Source organism: Tenebrio molitor, chromosome 9 (assembly GCF_963966145.1).
Source record: "Tenebrio molitor chromosome 9, icTenMoli1.1, whole genome shotgun sequence".
In the NCBI taxonomy this organism is placed as follows: Eukaryota; Metazoa; Arthropoda; class Insecta; order Coleoptera; family Tenebrionidae; genus Tenebrio; species Tenebrio molitor.
This window is the reverse complement of record NC_091054.1, coordinates 16,402,481-16,427,690: the sequence shown is the minus strand read 5'-3', so window position 1 is coordinate 16,427,690 and position 25,210 is coordinate 16,402,481. Positions and strand designations below refer to the sequence as shown.

At 33.4% G+C, this 25,210-nt stretch overlaps 6 protein-coding genes and 1 long non-coding RNA gene across 9 annotated transcripts in view; 1 reads left to right on the top strand and 6 right to left on the bottom strand.

Moving 5' to 3' along the window:
- Positions 1-979: 979 nt before the first annotated feature.
- Positions 980-1,587, bottom strand: LOC138138266 (uncharacterized). The gene is made up of 2 exons (XR_011162001.1): positions 1,124-1,587; positions 980-1,067 (listed from the first exon to the last, which is right to left on the bottom strand). It is a non-coding gene; the product is annotated as an uncharacterized lncRNA (long non-coding RNA).
- A 1,748-nt stretch (positions 1,588-3,335) lies between these two features.
- Positions 3,336-4,054, bottom strand: LOC138139092 (uncharacterized). Its single transcript, XM_069059258.1, has 2 exons — positions 3,880-4,054; positions 3,336-3,823 (listed from the first exon to the last, which is right to left on the bottom strand). The coding sequence occupies exons 1-2, from the start codon at positions 3,999-4,001 to the stop codon at positions 3,460-3,462; spliced, it is 486 nt and encodes a 161-aa protein (XP_068915359.1). The 5' UTR covers positions 4,002-4,054; the 3' UTR covers positions 3,336-3,459.
- A 2,725-nt stretch (positions 4,055-6,779) lies between these two features.
- LOC138138261 (uncharacterized) lies at positions 6,780-7,412 on the top strand. The gene is made up of 2 exons (XM_069058095.1): positions 6,780-6,938; positions 6,998-7,412. The coding sequence occupies exons 1-2, from the start codon at positions 6,850-6,852 to the stop codon at positions 7,359-7,361; spliced, it is 453 nt and encodes a 150-aa protein (XP_068914196.1). The 5' UTR covers positions 6,780-6,849; the 3' UTR covers positions 7,362-7,412.
- A 2,491-nt stretch (positions 7,413-9,903) lies between these two features.
- Positions 9,904-10,780, bottom strand: LOC138138397 (uncharacterized). The gene is made up of 2 exons (XM_069058312.1): positions 10,558-10,780; positions 9,904-10,502 (listed from the first exon to the last, which is right to left on the bottom strand). The coding sequence occupies exons 1-2, from the start codon at positions 10,656-10,658 to the stop codon at positions 10,139-10,141; spliced, it is 465 nt and encodes a 154-aa protein (XP_068914413.1). The 5' UTR covers positions 10,659-10,780; the 3' UTR covers positions 9,904-10,138.
- Positions 10,781-12,720: 1,940 nt separating this feature from the next.
- LOC138138707 (uncharacterized) lies at positions 12,721-13,480 on the bottom strand. The gene is made up of 2 exons (XM_069058708.1): positions 13,321-13,480; positions 12,721-13,264 (listed from the first exon to the last, which is right to left on the bottom strand). Exons 1-2 carry the CDS (start codon positions 13,440-13,442, stop codon positions 12,901-12,903), a joined length of 486 nt encoding a protein of 161 aa, XP_068914809.1. The 5' UTR covers positions 13,443-13,480; the 3' UTR covers positions 12,721-12,900.
- Positions 13,481-20,872: 7,392 nt separating this feature from the next.
- Positions 20,873-21,598, bottom strand: LOC138138619 (uncharacterized). The gene is made up of 2 exons (XM_069058607.1): positions 21,464-21,598; positions 20,873-21,408 (listed from the first exon to the last, which is right to left on the bottom strand). The coding sequence occupies exons 1-2, from the start codon at positions 21,562-21,564 to the stop codon at positions 21,045-21,047; spliced, it is 465 nt and encodes a 154-aa protein (XP_068914708.1). The 5' UTR covers positions 21,565-21,598; the 3' UTR covers positions 20,873-21,044.
- A 9-nt stretch (positions 21,599-21,607) lies between these two features.
- Positions 21,608-25,210, bottom strand: part of LOC138138618 (terpene synthase-like) — a 28,801-nt gene continuing 25,198 nt past the window's right edge. Inside the window, exons 2-9 of one of the 3 annotated variants that reach the window (XM_069058606.1) lie at positions 24,303-24,657; positions 24,087-24,247; positions 23,889-24,033; positions 23,721-23,841; positions 23,524-23,666; positions 23,367-23,469; positions 23,194-23,285; positions 21,608-21,658 (exon numbers count right to left, since the gene is read on the bottom strand). In XM_069058606.1, coding sequence (XP_068914707.1) covers positions 21,632-21,658; positions 23,194-23,285; positions 23,367-23,469; positions 23,524-23,666; positions 23,721-23,841; positions 23,889-24,033; positions 24,087-24,247; positions 24,303-24,365 — 855 coding nt within the window. In that variant the 5' untranslated portion in view covers positions 24,366-24,657 and the 3' untranslated portion in view covers positions 21,608-21,631. Of the gene's footprint in view, positions 21,659-22,987; positions 23,286-23,366; positions 23,470-23,523; positions 23,667-23,720; positions 23,842-23,888; positions 24,658-25,210 lie in introns of those variants that run through there. The other 2 variants (XM_069058605.1, XR_011162057.1) reach the window with 2 other exon arrangements.

The window sequence follows — 25,210 nt, the reverse complement described above, 5'->3', positions numbered from 1 at the left end:
GGGTTAATCCTCTCTTCTGATTCTCGTCCTTCTTCTCTGTTCCTTTTGTGATCTTCGTCTCTCTCGCTTTCACTATCACTTTTTTTCATTCTACCTCGTTTTTACTTGCCGCTTATCTTATCGCGCGCCGTAAAACAGGTCCGCTCGCTTCGACTGCTCGAATCGGACTCAATTGATGAGGATGTAATGTTAGCATACGTTTCTGAATTGGTTAGTCTTGAAGTGAGTGTTACATAGATTGCATTGATCATGGTTTTCTGTTTAGTCCAAGAAGTATGTGGCGTCTTCAGTTTGGACAAAAATATCTATGGTGGAGGCCATGTTACTAACTTACGAAAATGTAGTAGTCAAATCTTTTGTGAAGCCTAATACTTCAGCATACGTACCACAGCTGTCTTATGTATGTCTTATAACGTCTTATGTATGTGATTAAATGCCTACTAATAAAGTTTCGTTATGTTAAGATTTTTTCTTTACAACACTAGTGCTGTTAAATGCATCTTTACGCAAATCGTCGCTAAGGAGTTATTGGCATAGTAACATTATAGGCTAAAATAAAATTAACAAAACAACATTATTATTCATGACAATTTTTTATTATATTGTTTGTAACTTGTTTACAATTCGGTGAAATTTTTTATTCTAATATAATTATCAATAAATAAAATAAATTAAATTAATGCGAAAGGAACTTCATTCCGGATTAAAAATCTACTGTTCCTGTAAGGTGAGTACTGAAAGACGGATTGGACGATGCACCACCATACGTTCTGTCGTATTTGCCAGAAACATCTGCATGGAAAGGTCCATTCCTGTACAGATTATATTTCCCTTCAACTCCAACTCTAGTACCACGGTGTTCCTTATGTTGAGCTGACACACTCAGACTGGATCCAGAGTTGTGATTGTAATCCAGCTTCCCACCCAAGACCGCAGGATCACGTCTGTCAACCAAATTCTTTGAACCATAAGCTTCCCCATCTAATTTGTGGTCGCCGTTGTTGAAAATGGTACCACTGTGTTGAATTTTCAACTTTCCTGGATCTTCAATGTCCCATTTGGTTTCCCTGAACGAACATGTCTTTGAGAAACTGTTGAGAATAAAAGAAAAATTGAAACTTACCTTCTTACACGAGACACCGGTACTAGATAATAATGTTGACCTTGCTCATCTTCGACGAGATCATAAGGCAAGGCCAAGGCCACAACCAAGCAGAGAGATGCAACAATTAGTACTTTTTGCATTTTGTTGTTTTGTGAGACGGTTCTGGATGAACTGATGAAAGTGGATGTTGGAGAATCGGTTTTATAGAGAGCGAAAGTGCTGATATGAAAGAGGTACTTTACTGAGTTCGTACGGGAATTCCGTTTACTATCGGCGAATGTAATGTTTGTTTGAATGGAATATACGCTGACTATAATAAAAACGTTCATTTAATCTCCATAAAAATTATTGTAAAAGCACGTATCGTAGTTTGGTGTGAATTATGTACTTATTTTTTTAAAGCAAATAATTCCCAGGTACGGATATATTATTTTATTTCAAAATAAATTTAAACGAATTACATATTTCTAAAGTTTCAATTTGTATAGAAATGTACCTATATTAGCAAAATAAAATAATTATCTCAAATGAGAGTAATTTAAACTTTTGGTTAATTTTGGGATGTTAACCAGTGTCGAAAATAATCAATTTGCGCTATCGGTGAAGTCTTTCCTAAAAACATATCTCCCTTCTATAGTTCATTAATATTAATAGTTATTTATGCAACAAGTGCAAAAAGTGAATGATTATTGCACGCTACGTGAAAATTATCTATCCCAAGAGCCGCAGGCGAGTGGGACAACACGTCAAGTGCAATAATACTTTTTGTACGTGTTGCATACAACATTTTTTTTACGATCGAACAAAAAAAAAACGAGAAAAAAAAACAACGATAAACAACAGTTCAGTCCTGTGCGTCGTGTGTGAAAAATGCGATGAACACTCACTTAGTCACTTTTTGCACGATCGTAGACAGACTATTGACAGATGCGTGCAATAAAGACTTTATTGCACTAGTGCAATTAAGAGGCACTTTTTCCACTAAAAACACGATCGCAGAAAAAATAAATATGTATATTCGGCAGCCAAACTATACTCCAATGTTTACCCTTTTGAGGTGACGTCACGATTTCCTTCCTCACTTTCTCTTTATTCAAACGACCGAAACAGAAAAAAACAAAAAAAGCGGCACGTTGATTTATTGTTGGTTACTTTGTGGTTATGTGGTTATTTTATATTTTATGCCTCTGTCAATGTTGACAAATTTTAATTTCTTTCACTTATTACATTGATTACAAACATAACCTTTCGAAGCAATTGTCAACAAATTTCAAGCATAATAGTTATTTATGATCAATTCAAATATGTTTCTGATCCTAGCTCCAACATACATGAAGTTACTAGATAACGACGTTATCGCAAAAACGTAAAAATTGTACTTTACCAGCCGCAACACATAAAACTTCATTTTTGCTCCTCATAACATAATATACCATTTTGGTCAAATGAACATTTAATAAACAACGTTTTCCTAACGGCAGGCATTCCAGTGTAAATGTAGATATTAGGCGTTTTGACCAACGACTGAGAAAAAAAAATCTAACCATGACAACTACATGCGGTATTTTTAGTTACTTATTGCGTTGCTGCCATTTTCATTTTCACTTTCCCAGAGTTTTTTTTTAACTGAAAGCTGCAGAAGAGTTTTTGGTACAAAATCGGGGTCTATGTTATGCTATGCTTTGCTGCTAAAACGCCTGTCCGTCCTTTTTGACACACCCGATATATCACTCAGTCCATGTTTCCTATAATGATTTGCAAGTCTGTGACCACAATAACCTCTGTTAAAACCAATCGTCAATAACTTTTATCAAAACAATTTCATTTCAATTTTTTTTCACGCACTTTCACCTCTCCTCACCATTGGAAGTAACGACTGCAAGTTGACTATACCTTAATCTGAGGTAAAAATTAAGAAAAGGAATTTGAATTGCTTCTAAAACATGTATTTATTCAATAAAAATGCATTGATATACATTTTGAAAAACAAATTATTCAGCATGTATCTATACACGCTGTATTGATTTTGAAATTAATTCTCAATGATTTTTATCAAAACAACTGTATCTTCACCTATCTGTAATCTGTACTATAATTCCTTGATTTAATAAATTATTAGGTTATTGCAGGTGGCAATTATTATTTATAATAACTTAACAAATGGTAACTTCTTTTTAAGTGAGAAAAAAAATAATTTTCTGAGTTCCAAGATAAAATTAACACAACAACATTATTTAGCATTGACAATTTTTTATTATATTGTTTGTAGCTTCTTTGGTTGAATTTTTTTATCCTAATATAATTAACAATAAATAAAATAAATTAAATTAATGCGAGTAGAACTTCATTCCAGATTAAAAATCTACTGTTCCTGTGAGGTGAGTACTGAAAGACGGATTGGACGATGCACCACCATACGTTCTATCGTATTTGCCAGAAACATCTGCATGGAAAGGTCCATTCCTGTACAAATTGTATTTTCCTTCAACTCCAACTCTAGTACCACGGTGTTCCTTATGTTGAGCTGACACGCTCAGACTTGATCCAGAGTTGTGATTGTAATCCAGCTTCCCACCGAAGACCGCAGGATCACGTCTGTCGACCAAACTCTTAGAACCATAAGCTTCCCCATCTAATTTGTGGTCGCCGTTGTTGAAAATGGTACCACTGTGTTGAATTTTCAACTTTCCTGGATCTTCAATATCCCATTTGGTTTCCCTGAACAAACATGTCTTTGAGAAACTGTTGGCAATAAAAGAAAAATTGAAACTTACCTCCTTACACGAGACACCGGTACTAGATAATAATGTTGACCTTGTTCATCTTCGACGAGGTCATAAGGCAAGGCCAAGGCCACAACCAAGCAGAGAGATGCAACAATTAGTACTTTTTGCATTTTGTTGTTTTCTGAGACGGTTCTGGATGAACTGATGAAAGTGGATGTTGGAGAATCGGTTTTATAGAGAGCGAAAGTGCTGATATGAAAGAGGTACTTTACTGAGTTCGTGCGGGAATTCCGTTTACTATCGTCGAGTGTAATGTTTCCTTGAATGTAATACACGCCCACAGTAATAAAGAAGTTCGTTTAATCTCTATAAAGATTGTAATGGCACGTATCGTATTGTTTGTTGTGATTCACGTAGTTTTTAAAACAAAATATATCATTTCTGGTTACATATCCGTCTATTATTTAATTAAAAAATGAGTTTTAACGAATTCTTTCGAACTTTATGTAGCTAGCTATATGTATCAGCAAAACATAATATTTATCTGAAATCAGAGGAATTTCGATTTTTCTTTATTTGTAGCATGTTAAACAGTATCTTTATTGAAGATTTATTTCTTTTCTACATCTTCTTCTTCAGTACACTTTTGACATTTTTTTATGTAATGGGTTTATTAATAAAATTTCTAATAGTAATAATTAGTTTGTTTATTTACCTACAACTTAGTCCAAATCTATTAAAAACTGTTTTAATTAAATCATGTACCTAGGTAACATTTATTTATAAAATATTTTATGTAAAATCCCGATATGTATTTTAAACAAAAAAGTAAGTAAATAACACAGAACTTACTAAATTCTTATTTTACATACATACATTACAAACAAAATATGTAGTAAATAGTTGAAAACTAAATTTGCTTTGGGAAGAGGATATATTATTCAATACATATATTAATAGGTACTATGGCGGCCATCCAAAAGTGAACGTTTTTTTTTATAGTTTGATATTTACTTTAAATCATAGGCGTCCTGAAATGTCAAAGTTTGACACTAGCGATAAAAAATTTATTGAAACTATTTTTTTTAAATGCCACATCTCTCTCCGATGCAGACAGCTAGGGCTATTGCAAAGCTAGAAGAAAATTGGTCGTTGACTGCTGTGGAGAGAGAATTACATTGCAGTAAGACTTGCATCTTCAATATAAAGAGGGGTTGGCAAGAAAACAGGCTTGAGAGGCCAATGCGAATAGGTGTTGGAAATGTTTCTTTACTAAAGTTTACTTTCACTTTAATAATGTATTAATTACTTCTCAGTCTCACTTTTATTATTACAACTTTTTATTATTAAAATAGTAACGCCTGCTGCACGAACGTCAATGAATACAGCCTGATTTAATCTAACGAAAAATACGGAAATTTTCGCAAGCTATCGTTCACTTTTGGATGGCCGCGATTGTACCTATCTACTATATTTTGAGATTCAAAATTATATTATAACACAGACATATATGTAATACAAAAATTAATAAATATTTAGAACTCTCCGTTGCTATGAAAAATCTTTGGTGTTTAGAAAAAATTTCGATTTCACCATTTATAATTTCAGCAACAGGAATAGTACCGCAATCTCTTTTTAAAAATTTAAACATTTTGGACTTAGAGAACACATTGGTGGTTGAAATTCAAAAAGGTATATTATTATACTCATGTCATATCGTGAGGAAATTCCTTAACATTGACACAGAACATAAAACACAAAAAAGTCAAAATGTGGAGGCGAGACGCCGGTAATTATGTTGATAAGTACTGCACTATTACTTGATAGTAATATCCATAATAGTGTATGTACTCCGGCAAAATTGCTGTGCCACCGGGTGGAGGTGGGATACGGGTTTATCACTTTATTTTAAATTTTATTAATGCAGCACTGTGTTTTATTTAATAAACTTTAATACATATTTAATTAGCTAAATACATACCTATTTCGATACGGAATTCATGTTTATTCTTTCTTTTAATAAAATATCAATGTCACAAATCCCTAGACTTAAACACTACCTACCCTACCATATCGCAAAATATAAAAATAAGTCAACTATTGATTGGCCGTCGTCCAATATCCCTTCAAAAGCATTGAATGTATGTATTTTTTCCAACATCGCCTATGAAAATGATACTTTCATCACTCAATTTAGTGAGGAAAATGAAGAAAGTAAACTCACTAGTGAGGAAAATTTATTTTCTTTATACCATACTGTCATTAGGATTTATCAGTACTCAATGCTTGATTGATATGACACCTATAATAACAGTCTAGGCCGTTATTCAAAATTATCAGACCAAGGCCGTTATTTTTGCTGCCGTTGCTACGGTTACGGCACAAATGACAACTAAATTTAATTTTTGAAGTAAAGAGAAATGTTAGTCTTACAAATATACACCGTTAAATGTTAAGTATTATTGGTATAAAGAAAACTATAAAACAACATACGGCCGATATGGATATAACAGACTCGGTTGATTATAAAATCTCGGCTCCACCTCGATTTTACAATATCTCAGCCTCGTCTGTTATATAACCCATATCGGCCTAATACCGTTATATACTATTAACAATCTACTACTTATTAATATAAAAAATTTAAAACACTGTTATTTGCATTAATTGAAACTCCAGATCCGGAAGATTCAAAAAATAGGGGAGTAACATAATTATAAAGCTCATTTTCATAAGCGACGTTGGCAAAAATAATATACACAATTATAGGAGGAGTTGTAATTATTATTTATCTTACTTTATCAACATTGCAAAACAGAAATTATTGTTTCGGAAATTCCTTTCCGTCTAAGCATAAAACATGTAAAGTACAGTTTTTAACTCTTATCTTCCAAAAGGATTGATTCATTCGTATCATTTCCACGTCGAGGAATTTACAGACTTTTTCCTATAAAACAGCGCTCACTTCAAGAACGTACATCAGTTATCTTTGAACAACTGAAAACGAATAACTAATCAATGAACATGCAAACAGTGTACATCATTGCATTCTGCTGTTTGGCAGCAGCTTTAGCCAGACCCGGCAACACCAAGCCAGAAGACCAAAGGTAACACAAAATTTACAGTTTTGTAATTTTCGTTACTAATTTCGTTCCATTCCTACCAGTCAAACAAAATGGGGAGTACGAGATGGAGTTTTAAATGTTGAGCACCACGGAAATCTTTACAAGAATGACAATCATCGATTCGACGGTACTGCCTCCGTTACTAAGAATTTTGTCGACAACAAAGATCCTCTCTTAGTGGGAGGTCGCGTAGATTATAAACATCTCCCTTCAAATTCTGCCATCGGTCTGGGAGCTGTGAATGCAGGACAATTTGGTACTAAAGTGGATCTGGAAGCATCGCGTACCCTCTTCAAAGACAGGTTCAGTCAGTTTGATGCTGGAGTTAGCTACGGACAACGATTCGGGGGACCGTTTGGCAACAGCGAACCGGTGTTTGGAGGTTTCATCAGAGGGAGATTTTAATTTTTAATTTGTCAACAATTTGTAAATTAATAAAAGCGTAATTTATTTGTATCTCATGATTTATTTATTGTAACATTAGCAAGAATAATTATATCAAATATTCTTTTGTTACAATGCAAATTCCTACCCATAGATTCTGACTGTGAAGTACTGAGCGATCAAGAACTAATATTAGATTTGTTTCTTAAAAGATATTATAATTTCAATAAAAGAACAGCACGGAATTTAGGCCGAATTTATTTATACAATATTTATTAAATAGTGATACATAATTTCTTTGAAAGTACTATTTTTCAATATTTTTATTTATTTTAGTATGCGCCCACATTTTACACGACATTTACGATTCACGTCAGAATTTGTTCATACGAATAATACAGAGGTGATTATACATGAAAATTAAATTTGTATACATTATTTGTTTGTTAAAACAAAAATAAATGTAAAATACAAAGTTCACTTTTTGCTGCAACTTTTATCTGTTTGGCTAATTAAATATTTAATAAACAAACACAGTGGTTAATTAATAAAATTTAAAAAGTCTAAATGTCTAAAATTTATTGTCGCTAATTGTTGGGTTGTCGCTTTTACATTTTTATCACGTTTGAATGTTTTAATTTGAAATAATGTATCTATTTATTATTTCTCTACTAGTCTGCTGCATATTTTATTGTCATGTACAATTTAACTTTTTTTTCTTTTGGAGTCATCTATTTCATGTGAATGTCACGCTCTTTCAGCAAAGAAAAATAAGTAGCCAAAACTGAAGACATGATTAATAAGGAATTATTTTAACTTTTTAAGTTGCCCTAAGAAAATTTAATTCTGTTTTAATATCTTTTAATTTATTTAATGAAACATAAGCAAAAATAAACATATAAATATAAATTTCCTCTTTTTCGTTTATACAGGGTGTCTCAGCTAAGATTTTCGAGCCTAATATCTCGGTTATTTGCCAACAGATTTATATGAAATTTAAAATACAGATATTTTAGATGGCGAAGGTTCAATTAGTAATAATAAAATAACCTCAAGTTAAAAAATGTAATTTTAACACATGCTTTCATTATTGAAAATTAGGCGCGATTATTATTAGATTGTTAAACATTAAAAAATAGGGGTCTACACAAACAATTAACTAAATCACTCGTCTGATTTAACGAAAAGATTGGATTTTGTTGTTAAAAATTTAATGTAAAATTTGAAGGTATTTGAGCAGTTACCTTTTGAAACAATTGATGAAAGAATGCCAAGCAATGGAAGAATTAAGCATCCACCATCCAGTATAATAAATTACGTCCAAATGTTGTCTTTAACTTTGTAAATGTTTGTAAGGTTAGCAAGATAAACGTCAAATATGTCATCTGCGTTTGTGCGAAAAGGGATGACCAAAATTCGGCGATAGTGCGGTTTGTTTCATACGCGTCTACGTTTTTGCATTTGCAGCTACGTTTAACACAGTTTTTTGCTTTTTTCTTGCAAACCAGACGTCTTTCGAGGACGAGTTTCTCCCTACAGCATTTTTTATTGACGATCAATTTTTTGACGTAAATCTTAAGTGCTTCAACATTTTAAAAAGGTATGTAAAAATTACGTTTTTAAGACTTGGGTAATTGCATTAATCGGATTTTATTCTTCACCGTCTAAAATATCTGCATTTTAAATTTCACAAAAATCCTTTGGAAAATAACCAAGTTATTAGGAGACACCCTGTAGTTATCTGTTTGACTAGATAGGGAAGTATACTCACAACTTTTCCACCCACAGTAATCACCCAAGAGACGAAAAAAAAATTCTACCACCTTCTTTAATTTTTTTTACAAGGAAACCGTCCTGTCGCGAGCAAAAAAAACTGATCGTCAAAATCATGCTTTGACGCAATGGAAAATGCTGTGTTGTAAAACGGTCTTAAATATCATCATAACCTATCATCATGTAGTATGACATTAATTGCCAATGATTAATTAATTTTTTGACACTTTGTTGACGTAGGCATAATCAGGCAGAGAAATTTTTTAATTTGTGACAGCCTACCCAAATTTTGAAATGACATAATGTACGAAAGTACATTAGATTGCACTTTCTCAAAATTAAGGCAGTTGCGTAAGCACATTCGACATTACCATAAAATTGTATTTTATCCTTGCTGGTTGCGTTTGCTTTTAACTAATTTGTATAGAGTTACTCTGAGGAAATCGTGTGGCACCAATAATTTAGAGGGAAGTAGAGAAAAAGATGTGATTAAAAAACAATACTGAAGATTTGGGATTTTTTACAAGTAGGTACATAAGTCTTTGGGTCGTGGAAAAAATAGTATATGCACCTCAGGAGTGAATAATTTTTACCCTCAGTGCTTTGTGGAACCCTCGGGCTACAAACTGCACCTGGGGTAAAAATCATGCACTTCACTCCCTCGGTGCATAATCAACTATTACTTGCTAGGGAGAGGATATGTACCATGCTTTCCATTTTAAAACGATGGAAGAAATATATACTTCCTGTTGAGGTTTCGCAAAGCAATATTTTGAAAATTAAAAGAGTATTTATAAAAGAAACAGATTTTTATTGTAACACTGTTTAACGCTCGAACAGGATAAAAGATATTTCTTTAATGGCACATAAAAAGGAACTAACTAATTTATCTGAATTAATGAAAAATATACCTGGTTACAAGATAACAACTTAAATATCTTTTAACATAATAATTATAATTTATAATTTTTTAATAAATAAATGAATCTAGAGGTATCCTTTTGCAAAATTATTTCCCTAATAAATTAAAATCTTCCTCTGACAAAACCTCCAAAGAAAGGTTCGCTTCTGACAAACGGTGAGAACGTTTGTCCGTAGTTGACACCAACATCCAAAGAACTCTTTCGATCCTTGTAGAGATTCCGTGTTGCTTCGGCAGACAATACAGTACCGAAGCGCTGAATGTTTTCGGCTTGTAGACCCAGACTATTATCTCCTGGAAGGTATTTGTAGTCGACTCTCGCAATGGTCCTGGCAGGATCCATTTTATCAACAAAGTTCTTCTTGTAAGCAGCAGTGGCGTCGAATCGGTGAGGACCACTTTCGTAAAGCTTCTCGCGGTGCTGAAGATTTATGATTCCGGGATCTTCCACCTTCCATTTCGTTTCCCTAAAAAAGATTAGCATTCGAGCAAGCGTTTTTGACAAAATTGCGTCAACTTTACCTTTGACCATCTTCCGGCTTGGGAGGAGGAATTTTATTGTCCGCCGTGGCAAACGCCAAAGAGGCGAATGCGAGAATTGAGACAATGAGTTGTTTCTGCATCTTGACTTGTTTCTGTTTGTCTTCTATGGATGAACTGAAGATTCACAGGTTGGATCGCTGTTTTATATTAAGAATTGCGTGATTCCTGTCGAAGCTGGAAACGAAGAGAATAGGTTGGCGGACTGAGCGGTGTAAATAAATGCGATAAGCACTAAGCAGAACTGGGGAACTGTATTTTACAGTGGTCAGTATTTGTTTTTGTTGACGATGCTATTAATTACTCTTTTAGGCATTTTATCAACTGATAAGACCTATAATATATTTTTAGCTTCAGGTGGATCGACTGCTATCAAAAGGTCAAAATAACAATATGAATTTAGATTATAGAATTTACAATACAATTTTTGAAGTGCTCTTTATGAAACAAGTTTTCACTATACAATATACATGTTTGTATTATTTTTTTAAATAAATTTAATGACCCAAATAGTAAGCAAATTTGATTACATACAAAGTAAAGATCAATATTACAATACAGTTTAATAAGTCTTCATCTGTTGAAGATCCTTTCATTACCTCACCCAGCATCCTTACAAAAAAATGTACAATGAAAATTCAACCATCTATCATTAAAATAGTCTGATGACAAAAATTATCAGCACTGAACTCACATATTCCTCGTATCGTAGCCATTTGACAAATCCTCAGTATTGAAAAAGAGATCAAAAATGTCCAGACAAGTTTTGTTGATAGTGGCTACAACTCACACGACATCTAATCGAAAGATTACTTAAGATATCCAACGATATTGAAATCATCGACGAAAATTTTACAATCGCTGCCTTTTTCTATCCAAGACCTTCTACAGTATTCCATGTTCACGTAGTAACAGTAAGTACGTATTTTCCCAACACGTTTTTAGTTAAAACATGTCTTCAAGAATATCAACTTTGCGTGATGCAAAATGCTTTCTAGACAATCTACACAAAAGTCACAACTTCCTAGCGTAACTCTGTAGATAGTGGAGAATCATATCATAAACCAAATAAATGCTTTCTTGGATCTAAAGGTTGGAGCATGTTCACAAGATTCTCTGGGACGTTTAAAAGCTCTGAATCCATTCGTACTAAATTATATCCTATACTAATTGTATTCTCGTAGCACGTCTACGTTGGTGTCTCTATATCAATTATGTTCAGTACCAGACTCAGAGTGGATCCTGAGATGCGACTGTAATCTAGTTTTCCTCCGACAACTCTAGAGGATCCCAGATCAGCCAAATTATTTGAGCCATGAGCTTGATCCCTATGTTTGGGTCGCCATCTTTGTAAATGGTACCATTGTGTTCGACAACCGATTTTCCTAGATCTTCCATGTCCAACTTGTTTAATAACGTAGTCACTTACAGCTAACATCTTGTTTATTAAACATCTATTTACGTTCCTATTTGTGAGCAGTACTATTTTGGGCTTCCTCGTTTTGAAAAATATCACCAGAAAGAAGCGATCACGAGTACCGCTTGCTTTATTTGCTTCTCATATGAACCAACATTTTTAAAAATATATCATTTTTGCACACAGTTACATTATGTTTGTAAATTTAATATTAAACTGTAACTGTGTTGATACTGCCTCCAAATGTTTTTAATGAAGACAACTGCATTTTACTCTGTAATTTGTAGTCAGCATATTATTCTAATTTCCTTATTTATCTATATTATTAGAATATCGCACCTGCCAATTTAAGAAATTGTCATACATCTCAAAAAATTGTTAATGTTCTTTTACTGACAAGAAACAAAATTGGTAAGTTTAATGAAAATATTAAAAAAGCAGTATTTACCATGACAATGTTTTATATAACCTTCGTAGCTTCTTTACAATACATATATTGTACAAGGTCCATTATAAATGATTGTCCCATCGCAGTTGGCGTTGAAAATTCACACACATTTTGGATGTGCCGCCAGCCTCGCAACTTTAAACAAACTTGTAGACAGATTTCCACTGTCGCCAGTATCGCCACCTATCGGCGATACAAGTCTCACTCATGTTATGAGGCTTGCTGCACATTTAACTACGGCACCAACGCCTACTGCGATGGGACAATCATTTATAATGACTCTGCATTAATTATTTATTCTTTAGAATTTTTTATTACAGTCATAATTAACAATAAATAAAATAAACTAAATTAATAGGATTTAATACGACAGCTCAATTTAAACATCATTGGCACATTAAATTTTGTACACTAGTAAACAATAAATTAATAAATAACAAAATACGTCATTGAACTATTTTCAAAAATCTACTCTTCCGGTTAGATGAGTACTGAAAGACGGATTGGACGATGCACCACCATACGTTCTATCGTATTTGCCAGAAATATCTGCATGGAAAGGTCCATTCCTGTACAGATTGTATTTCCCTTCGACTCCAACTCTAGTACCACGGTGTTCCTTATGTAGAGCTGACACACTAAGACCAGATCCAGAGTTGTGATTGTAATCCAGCTTCCCACCGAAGACTGCAGGATCACGTCTGTCAACCAAACTCTTAGAACCATAAGCTTCACCTTTTAATTCGTGGTCGCCGTTGTTGAAAATGGTACCACTGTGTTGAATTTTCAACTTTCCTGGATCTTCAATGTCCCATTTGGTTTCCCTGAAAAAACATATTTTTGAAAAACCGTTGAAAATAAAAGAAAAATTGAAACTTACCTTCTTACACGAGACACCGGTACTAGATAATAATGTTGACCTTGCTCGTCTTGCACGAGATCATAAGACGAGGCCAAGGCCACAGCCAAGCAGAGAGATGCAACAATTAGTACTTTTTGCATTTTGTTGTTTTCTGAGACGGTTCTGGATGAACTGATGAAAGTTGATATTAGTGAATCCATTTTATTGAGAATGCAAGTACTGAGATGAAGGGGGTTCTTTACTTAGTTCGTGCGGAAATTCCATTTGCTATCGTCTAGTGGAATGGAAAATACTCCTACAATAATAATTTAATTTTTATTTTTTATTTTCCCAGATTTATAACTTATGGAAAACGTAATTTATTTTTGTACAACATGATTTATTTATTGTAACATTAGCAAAAATAAATATATCAAATAGAAATCATGCCCTATTTGTTACTTTGTTAATTCGGGGGGATAGATTCTGATTGATATATTTTTTAAATTCGATCCAAAGCAGTGGCGGCTCGTACTAAAAAAATCTGGGTAGGCACTTAGGCCCTGCATAAGGATTAATGTATACCATTATACATATGCACTTTTTTTTTGTCATTTTACACAATTAACCCTAAGTCATCATCTAATAATTTGGTCCTTTTCGTTGATTTTGAAAAAAAACTTGAAAATCCGGCAACATTAGCAAAAAAATATTCGACACTCTTTGATTTTACCTGAAGCGTCCCGTAATATTGAATTTAGTCTGTGGGCATAACAATCTGTGAACTTTGCTTGGGGAGCTATTGAACGAATTTTTGACTGCTCTCTTGCCATTACTGAAACCACTGAAGCTCCGTCATACGTTTGACCTACCAATTTTTGTAGAAGATTGAATCTACTAAAAGTCGTTGTCAATAAGTTAAAAAGATCATCTGCCTTTCGACCTTTTGCCACGAGAAACAAACAGATTTATCTACTTCTGATTCTATGGTTTTTATTATCACTTTCGTGATGCTTTCAATTAACTCATTCTGAATGGTTTTTGATAAACCGCTAAATACAGAATATTCGTTTATAAAAGTTTAAAATTTTTCATCATACGTACTATGGCGGACAATAAATTTAGGCCGGCCTGTCATTGGCTTGACATCAAAATGTGAAGCTGGCATTATGTTCAACTAACCCCATTTTCGATTTTTGTCATTCTTGTCATCGTGACAGCGATAATCAAAATTAAAATCGGGAAAAGAAGCGTGCACCAGAGAGAAGTGCTACTACAAATCAGGTATGCTAGTGCCTCATGATCTGTAAGTTATGAAAAGGGCGAAGGAAACGCCAAACAGCTTGAAAAACCTTCAGTTTGACAAACTGACACATCAGTCATAATGACAATAAATGGTCGCTTGCATTGACTTTTTTGAAATTTCAGAAATTTGCCGGCCTAAATTTATTGTCCGCCATAGTACTTAAAAGTTTCGCGAGCTCTTTAAAATTGCCCTGATTTAATGACGTTTCTGTTTCATCGTGACCACGAAACGCCAATTCCTGTGTCGATAAATAGAGTGTCATATCGACTAAACGTTTTAAAATATCCCGATTCTCTTTCATTTTTTCGTAATGTCTCAAAATGCTTACCCGATGTCCCGAATCTAACGCAGCTGCAATGCTCTGTTGTTTTCCAAAAAGTTTGAATTTTAAGGCCGCGTGTACGTGTTCTTTCGAAATTTCGTGTTTCTGGATTGACATTGCAAATTCTAATTGTTTCAAATTATTATAACCGGTTGAATTCCAGGGACTCCGTGTGTTTTCGCAAAATAATAAATAATACCAACAATACAATCTATTCTTGTTTATGCTTCCAGAAATCCATTGACACTTTTGATACCACGAAGTTGAAAACATGCGCGTGCACCGTCTCTTTTCATTATAAAGTAAATTTACCAGATCAGGACATGGTTTATTTAAATTTCGAACTATTTGTTTTTCATCATATTATGACAATGTGCGCGTCCGAGTTTCAGTAAGGCAGGCCTAGCTGCACTTGGTTACGGTAGGTCCGATCGCCTACAGCTTAAGATCACACTATTTGTACATATATGATTCATATTGATTTACAATGTAAGCTGTTTCTAGTAACTGATATAAGGCTCATTAAATTATAAGTAAAATTCAAGTGTCCAGTACCCTATTAGGCTATGGGTATTTTTATATAAATAAATTTCAAAATTTACGGTCTTTCTTTCTTGATTGCGCCTTCCTAGTTTTTATTTTTAACATTTATTTCAGATTTAATTAAATCTGAAATATTTTATTATTAGATAGTATGTACAGGGTTATTCTAAATGATTGTAGTCGAAGTAGGCGTGAAAACTGAATGTAAAATTTATGGTAGCCGCTCCACATAAAAAAATCATCAAAATGATGTGTTAAATTGGGTGCAAAACAACTCAATATTTTTAAAATTGATTGTAGAACAACTCAATATTTCTGGATTCAATCGTTAATTTAACAAAAATAAATAAAAATCTCATCACCGCACTTTTCATGTAAAAAATGACAGTGACAGCGACACAACTGACAGTTCACATGAAAGCGGCAAAAACGTAATAACATGGGCATGGCCTACTTCGACTACAATCATTTAGAATGACCCTGTATTATGTATTAGTATTGACAAATAAAAATACAAATACACGAAACAGTATAAAATTTATTGTCTGGCTTTATCACAATCTAAAAAAAAGGTAAACATATGATCGATGACACTGTTGTCTTGTTTTATTCGTGAAAAAAAATCTTTTCAGTAATGCATTAGACGCTATCAAACTCGTATAACAGCATGTGCACGTGTGTACGCTGGTACGCTTGGACTGCCAGGGCAGGCTAGCCCACCCGGACAACAAACAGCGATCGAGAGCCTAGTCGTACTCTCGGCTCGAGTTGACGCGAGAGAACACAGAAACTGATAGAATCGTACGTACGCACTAGCTTCGTCGGCCATAATCCAGGGTGGGCTCGCCTGCCTTCGTTCAACTTTCCAGCTAAACTGACGCGCAACGTTGAATTAATAATAATTTAACAAAACAAATTATTCACGGTTTTCTGCATAGAACTTAGATTAAGATTAAATTCAGCAATTGTTTTTTTTTTTAATCTATTAGACGTAATTTCTTCATTTTCGCTTTGAATATTTTGGGTAGGCACTGCCTACCCTGCCTACCCAGACCAGCCGCCACTGATCCAAAGGGCAATCAAGGACCAATATTTGAAGTTTTTCTTAAGAGAAATGACAATTTCAGTAAAAACTGGGGGCACGGCATCGAGGCAGGATTTATTTATAATTGCCGAAATTCCTATCAAGTAGTGTTGAACTATAGATATTTTCATATTTGATGGCGGAAACAAAAGACTGAGAAATGTCACAAAATTATATTGTCAGTGTCAAATTTATCAAAGACGTTCGTGATTTCCACAGAAATGTAGCAGATTGGCAATAAGAAAGTTATTCATGGTCAAACCAGAGAAATTATTTGTAATACGTTGGATTATATGAGAATAACTTTTCCTTTTGAACCACTGACAAAAATTAAAGAACGGGTTTTTATTTTTTCAATCTACACAGGACCTTTACGGATTAGAGACTATATTGAAATTAAGTAATGGAGTAATCATCATTTTCAGTTTGATTACACTGTTTATTTATCATAGCAAAAATAAATATAAAATATAAATTTCACTATTTTGTTGTAATTTTTATTTGTGTGGCTAATTAAATATTTAATACACAAACATTGCGATTAATTAATGAAATTTCAAATGTCAAAAAATCTAAAAGGTCTTTATCGCTAATTATTCGTTTGTCAATTTTATATTTTTATCACATTTTAATGTTTTAATTTAATATTATGTCATTCATTGCCTCCCTAATGCAAAATTTATTGTAATATACAACGTGTAACAGAAATAAGTACATTAATTTTAACTGGTAATAGAACTCGTCAAAAGGAACAACTTTTCTACCTACCATTTTGCCGAAAAACGATGTTTAATTCCAAAAGAAAAAAATTGAGAGATTTTTCACTAAAATAGCCCTACGCCACTAAATACTGCAATGGCTAATTGAGATCAGCGCTAATATGAAAAAAACGTTTTCATCCAGAAAACGTGTTTTAACGCAGAAATTGAAATTCAAAGAAATCTACCCGTATAGCAAAAAAATCCACTTCGTAAGAATCTAGTTGTTTCACGTTTTAGGTAGCTTAGTTTTGGAGATATGAACGGTTTTAGGAAAATCTTTCCTATTTTTTTAAGCCACTACGCAACGTTTTTCGCCAAAATGGCAGAGAGAAAAGTTGTTCCTTTTGATGAGTTCTATTACCAGTTAAAATTAAAGTACTTATTTCAGAAACACCCTGTATGTATGTACAATCGCGGCCATCCAAAAGTGAACGATAGCTTGCGAAAATTTCCGTATTTTTCGTTAGATTAAATCAGGCTGTATTCATTGGCGTTCGTGCAGCAGGCGTTACTATTTTAATAATAAAAAGTTGTAATAATAAAAATGAGACTGGGAAGTAATTATTACATTATTAAAGTGAAAGTAAACTTTAGTTAAAAAACCTTTCCAACACCTATTCGCATTGCCCTCTCAAGCCTATTTTCTTGCCAACCCCTCTTTATATTGAAGATGCAAGTCTTACAATCTTGCAATTTTCTTCTAGCTTTGCAATAGCCCTAGCTGTCTGCATCGGCGAGAGATGTGGCATTTGAAACAAATAGTTTCAATAAATTTTTATCGCTAGTGTCAAACTTTGACATTTTAGGACGCCTATGATTTACAGTAAATATCAAACTATAAAAAAAAAACGTTCACTTTTGGATGGCCGCGATAGTACATACATCTTTTTTTTTTCATTTGAGTCATTAATTTCATATAAATGTAATTAAAGTTTTTCCACAAAAAAATTAAGTATTCGAAACTGAAGTAATGATTAATAAAGAATCTTCTTAGATTTACAATTTATTGCTATCCCTCAGCCACCCGGCGGCACGGCAATTTTGCCGGAGTACATACACTATTACGGATATTACTATCAAGTAATACTGCAGTACTTATCAACATAATTACCGGCGTCTCGCCTCCGCATTTTGACTTTGTTGTGTATTATGTTCTGTGTCGATGTTAAGGAATTTCCTCACGATATGACATGAGTACAATAATATACCTTTTTGAATTTCAACTACCAATGTGTTCTCTAAATCCAGAATTTTTAAATTTTTAAAAAGAGATTGCGGTACTAGTCCCGTTGCTGAAATTGTAAGTGGTAAAATAGAAATTTTTTCTAAACTCCAAAGATTTCTCATAGCAACGGAGAGCTCTAAATATTTATTAATTTTTGTGTTATATGTCTGTGTTATATTATGGGAATTTGGAACAGCTATATCTAAAAGATATGCTTGCTTTTGTTGTTTATTTAAAATAATAATGTCTGGTCTGTTATGCTGAATGTGAATGTCAGTTAAAACTGTGCGATCAAAATATAATTTGTAATTGTCATTTTCCAAACAACTTTCTGGTTTATAAATGTAATGTGGTTGTGTATCCTTTAATAAATTGAATTTAACAGCTAAATTCATGTGTATAATTTTAGCGAATATATCATGACGTTTTTTATATTCGCTTAATCGCTTTGAGCCAAAACGGTGCAAGAAGAAATGATGTGTTCAATGGTTTTCCCTTCAGTTCCGCAAATCCTACATTTATCGATGATCGATTGTAAACCAAAAGTTGTTACCGGGACCGGGACCAATGGCTTAACGTGACTTCTGAATCACGAGATAGAATATAGCCTTTTTTTTTGCCCTGGGTCGGAATCGAACCCGCAACCCTCGCGTCCCTGAGCCGAAACGGACTCCCTTAGACTATATTCTATATTGTAGTATTATTAATATAATATTTCTTTTTTTTTAGTAATCATTTATAAGTAGTTAAATTTGTGTGACAAGTGAGGAAAGTGTATCATTTGCTCCTGCAGTCCTAATCACCCAAGGGAGAAAAAGACACTTTTAACACCTGAGATATAAATATGTCTATGTATTTAATTTTTTTAGCACCTTCTTTAAAGTTAAATTAAATTTTCTCAAAATTAGGTCATTTGGCAAGATGGCATTTTATCCTCGCTGTTTGTTTCTCTTTTATACGACTTTGTAAAGAGCGACTCTAAATAAATCGTTCAGGGGCATAATTGGATTTATTATCAAGATAATCTAGCGACAATTGGAATGTGACTTAAAAAAATTACATCATTTTGGCTTATCCTCAATCAAGTCGAATACGAATTGATATCTGGAATCAATTCTAATAACGCTGTGCGATCAATATTTTATGATTTCTTGAGAAATCTTGTTCCAAATTACTCAGAATGTAGATTTTGACGCATTTTCGAAAGAGGTCAAGATTTCTTTTTTACCTTTACTCTCTAGAAAAGTAGAAGAGTACCTTGATGCAAAGTAAAGCGACAGTAAGTACCATTTGCAAGTACATACTGTGCACTGTGCAATGGGTAAAGCTGGGCGTCACATTCCATCACTTAAAATATCTGCAATTGTTTCCGGACCAGCCACCTGAAAGAGTTGTTTTCTATAGAAATTACATTGTTCTAACACCCCATATCAGTGTCTTGATGTCACTGAAATTAAGACCTTATCAATCGACTTACCTTCTTTATTCAAACCAGTTCCAAATAATAATCTTAATGTTGCTCGTCTTGAACGATATCGTAAAGTAAGGTCATGGCCATTGCCAGACAGAGAGCAGCGACTTTGAGTATTTGTTGTTCTCCGAATGAAATGATTTGCAAGGCGTTTGTTGCAAGAGAAAGTACCGAGTTGAGAGAGGTACTTCACTGAGTTTGTGAGGAGTTTTCGGTAACTGACGTCCGTGCAATTGTCTCTAATAAGGACTTTAGCTCAGAATTGAAGTGATGGAGTTCAATTGATCTCAAGAAGGATTGTGGTGGAAATGTTTTGTTGTGATTGTAGTTTACTCACGTTTTATTATTTCAGGTTAGCAATATCTAAGTATTATTTATTTTTAGAATAAATTGTAAATCATTGTAGGTGAGATATTTTTCCCATTAATAAATAGTCACAGTAAAAGTGTCTTGTTGTTTTGTTCAGTATTCTATAATTCCTACATTAAGTTTTTATTTACTTTTTACAAGTCACTGTTTTCCCCGAATAGTCGTGTTGATGTACCAGAATTATACCCGAGATATTATGAACAGAAATATTTTTAATCTTTAACATAATACTGTCAGGTGTTTTTTTAAATTTCACCTCAAAGTAGGCGTTGAAGAGTCGATTGTGAACGCACCACTCGTGTAAAAACATAACATTTGAACAGCTGATCCGTGATTCGTAATTCGTATAGTGCGTTCACAATCGACTCTTCAACGCCAACTTTGAGGTGAAATTTAAAAAAATACCAGATATTTATCATGTAACGCTGGAAATTACTTCGCTGTCGGTCTAATTTGCACCTTGCAGTTTTAAAAGTAACAGAGGGTTAAATGTAAATGAATCATAACAACTTTTAGGGTTTTTACTTTTATTCCAAATATAGAAAACATAGATAAAAATAATTATTGTATTTGAATTAATAAATTAATTAATAAACAAACGTAAGAACAGTTAAGTAAATTAATTTAAAATTGAGCAATTGTCTACGGCAAGAGCTTGGCAAAATTCTATTTCACTAATAAATTAGAATCTTCCTCTGACGAATCCTCCAAAGAAAGGTTCGCTTCTGACAAACGGTGAAAAAGTTTGTCCGTAGTTGACACCAACATCCAAAGAACTCTTTCGATCCTTGTAGAGATTACGTGTTGCTTCGGCAGACAATACAGTACCGAAGCGCTGAATGTTTTCGGCTTGTACACCCAGACTAGTATCTCCTGGAAGGTATTTGTAGTCGACTCTCGCAATGGTCCTGGCAGGATCCATTTTGTCAACAAAGTTCTTCTTATAAGCAGCAGTGGCGTCGAATCGGTGGGGACCACTTTCATAAAGCTTCTCGCGGTGCTGAAGATTTATGATTCCGGGATCTTCCACCTTCCATTTCGTTTCCCTAAAGAAGATTAGGATTCAAACAAGCGTTTTTGACAAAATTGGGTCAACTTTACCTTTGACCATCTTCCGGTTTGGGAGGAGGAATTTTATTGTCCGCCGTGGCAAACGCCAAAGAGGCGAATGCGAGAATTGAGACAATGAGTTGTTTCTGCATCTTGACTTGTTTCTGTTTGTCTTCTATGGATGAACTGAAGATTCACAGGTTGGATCGCCGTTTTATATTAAGAATTGCGTGATTCCCGTCGAAGCTGGAAATTAAGATATTAAGTTGGCGGACTGAGCGGTGTAAATAATAAATGCGATAAGCACTAAGCAGAACTGGGGAACTGTGTTTCACTGTGGTCAGTATTTTATATTTTTTTTTTTCAATACTATTAACTATTCTTTTAGACATTTTATCAACTGATAAGACTCATTAAACATAATATTTTTTTTTTCACAATTAGTCTTAGAAGGCCTAATCATTGACTCTCGAACTGAACTAAAGAATATTGAATATTGTGCGTGAATTGTAATTGTGTTACTTTTTTATCATAGTTCGTGTCATGCTGTTATTTTATAGTGAGGTTATGTCGTATTTTAACGCTGCCACATCCGTTTTTCAAAATAAAAGGTTTCCATAGGTGATGCTACCAGAATATTACTTGAACACCCATTATAACTACGAGGCGGGGGTAGGGTGGCTGATGCCCGACGCCTCAAGCCAAGTTCAGGTAAACTAAACACAGGGAAATAATATTTTCCAGAGGATTTAGACGAATGGAAAATCAGTTTTTCTAGACGGAGGCCGAAAAATAACTATTATTTCAATTAGTTTGATTTCAATACCAGCAGTAGGTAACCTTCTTATGACGATTATTTCCTTCATGTGTTTGGCAACCAATTGCGTGACAAATATTGACCAATCAAAACGAGAAAACAAAAAATAACCCGATAAAATTTCTCTAAAATGCACATGTGCAATAATCTGACGAAAAATGTCGGTACCTGATTTTTTTTAAATTATTTTGAATAAAAAGGATTGGAAATAATGCGTTTGGTTTCATTCTATTCAGGAAATAATCAGCCGTATACCCCTCGTGCAAAATTTTAATATCGGCAATTTTTTTGCTAATGAACTCAAACATCCATAAATTATTCGGTCAGACGACCAATTATTATCAAATCAAAGCCCTCGACTTCGTCTCGTGCTCTTATTTGCTAATAATTGGTCTTCTGACCTCAGTTATGGATGTTTTCGTTCATCAGCAAAAAAATTTCCGATAAAAAATTTTGCACTTGGGATATACTATGTCATTATATGTATTTTTATTAGAAATGCGAGTAGAATCGTATAAGTGAACAATGTGGATTGAATGACTATTTGGGAAATTAAAGTTCATATTTCTAGCTTTGTAGGAGTAATGTGTGTAAATAAAAAAGCGAATAGAAATATGTATTACTTTATCAAGCGTCGGGTAAATGGACTATTTATTGATGAATGAGAAAATAGAGAAAAGGTTCCATTTGAAACGTTGAATTTAAAAATGAAAGTCAGTGCAAACTATCGAGACAATATGGAATTTTACAATTTAAATTTCTACTGAAACCTTCTAAGTACCTATGTGCTGGTAAAAATTGTCTCCCATTAAAAATGTAATTCTTTGTTGATTTATTTTTAACAATCAAAATAAACTTCACTATCTATATTATTTAAAATCAATTCAAAAATTTCTTCCAAATGCGAATTTCCACCGATCCTATTCATTTCTTCTACGGCTTCATCCCTCAGTTTTTCTAATACCTTTATGGTGTATTCGAAACTTCCAAATTTTTCAAGTAAACGCACAAAATATTTCTTCGTTTCAGTATCTTTGGTTTTCTGCTTCAGTATATCTAATTTTTTTAGTTAAGTTAGCAGACATGATACAACATTTGAAAAACAGTAATTACACACTAAAACAATGAAAAGAATACTCAGGATCTTATCATCATTGGGTTGACTGTGAATAGCGTGGATTATCGGGAAACTGAATTTTCCTTCAGTGACATCGTCGCAAAAAGTTTTCAGTGTTGCGTACTAAGTAAAATGTGTAGATGAAGAACTTTGATTATGAAAGGTCGTTGCTTTTACCTTCTTGGAGTGGAGACTTAAGTAGTCGTTGTAAATCTGACAAAATAAAGACAATTTCTGTATCAGTACGGTGAAATCTGTTGTTTTATTGTCGCTAAAGAGTTGCAGTAGACGAACTACAAATGTAAACATAGAGTTAAATTCTGTAAGATAATGCAATAAGTAATTTTAAAAGGATGCAAGTAATTGTAATTTACGTCCAGAAGCAAATTCAATATATTCGTCTTCTGTTGGACAAATAAAATTATTTCGATAATAGATCCCCAATCCTTGACTTTTACTCACTCCAAGTCCCATTTCTATAACATAGTCAATAACCTGAAATAGATTGGATATGAGACTTACGAGTCTTACAACTTCACTACCTTTGGTTCTTTAAGATCAACAAGCTTCATTATTTCAATTAACGTGACGTAATTTGCGGCGTTAAGTGTCCTTGCAGTACCAAGTATTAAATGGGCAGTTGGAATACCTCTACGAAGTTCTGAATCATCCTCTACATCGTCCAGTCTGAAATTTGATAAAAATAATAATTGCTATTTCTATCTAGTAAATATTTATACAAAAGGACAGCACTGTACAATCTCTCCAAAATACTTGTCACTAGACTTAGTTTGTCCTTTGGTACATTCAACCAGTGGTTAAAGCTTCGCCACATTCTTGCCGATGCATTTTTGGAATCAAATCCTTTTTGTGTGAGGTACGAGAAGGGCATCAGCAAAATCTAAAAGCAAGTATCGAGAAACTCTTGAGACAACAAAATAATCGTTATAAACAACTTCCTCTTCAGCTTGATCGTTATTCTTGCCATGATAAGCAGTACGTCCTGCTTGTTCAACCATTTTCTTGTAATACCCTATAAGATAACTTCAGTTACACGTTTTTATATAAACCTGTTGTTGTTGTTATTGAGAGTATGACATACATTTTGAAATTAATTAATTCCTGACGTCAGACATGTAGCTTTTTTTTTCTTATATATCGTTTATACACTGAAGATGAAAACATTTTGTTATTTTCTTATTTTATTTTTATTTCTTATTTATTTTATGTATTAATTATTCTTGCGACATTATGCATTAAAGGGGCAATGGAATACTTCCAAATTCTAAATTATCCTCCACATTTTCCCCTCTGAAATTTAATGGAAATACCTAACTACATGTATTGCCATTTAATAAATACTTGTAGAAAGAGGCAGTATTGTACTTGTCAAGATTAGTTCTGTTGCAGCAACTGCAGAAATCCAAATATTATTTCTTGTTTGGTGTTACTTAAATAATACAGAGTGATCAACAAGAAAACAAATCAAGATTGCTACCTCGTCTTTTGTTTTATCGTAACGTCTCTCTTAGCTTAATCGTACACATATGGATACTTGCCATACACAGTCGTGTTTTATTGGTTGCCTACCTCTCAAAAAATCTATTATTAATTAATTAATTCTTGTTTACAATTACAGGAAAAGTCCGTAAACTTTGCGGAAATTGCATATTTGATTTAATAACCGGTTTGTGGTATGCAGTGTGTCCAAAAAGTCTGGGAACACCCAAATGAAAACGAAACGCATAATTTTTGAAAAAAAGATTTTTGCTGATATTTTCTTTTCGGTCTTTTCGATGACCTTGAAAAAGTTATTGTTATAAAAAAATTGATTTTTCAGGAAATTTCTTATGTAAATTGAACA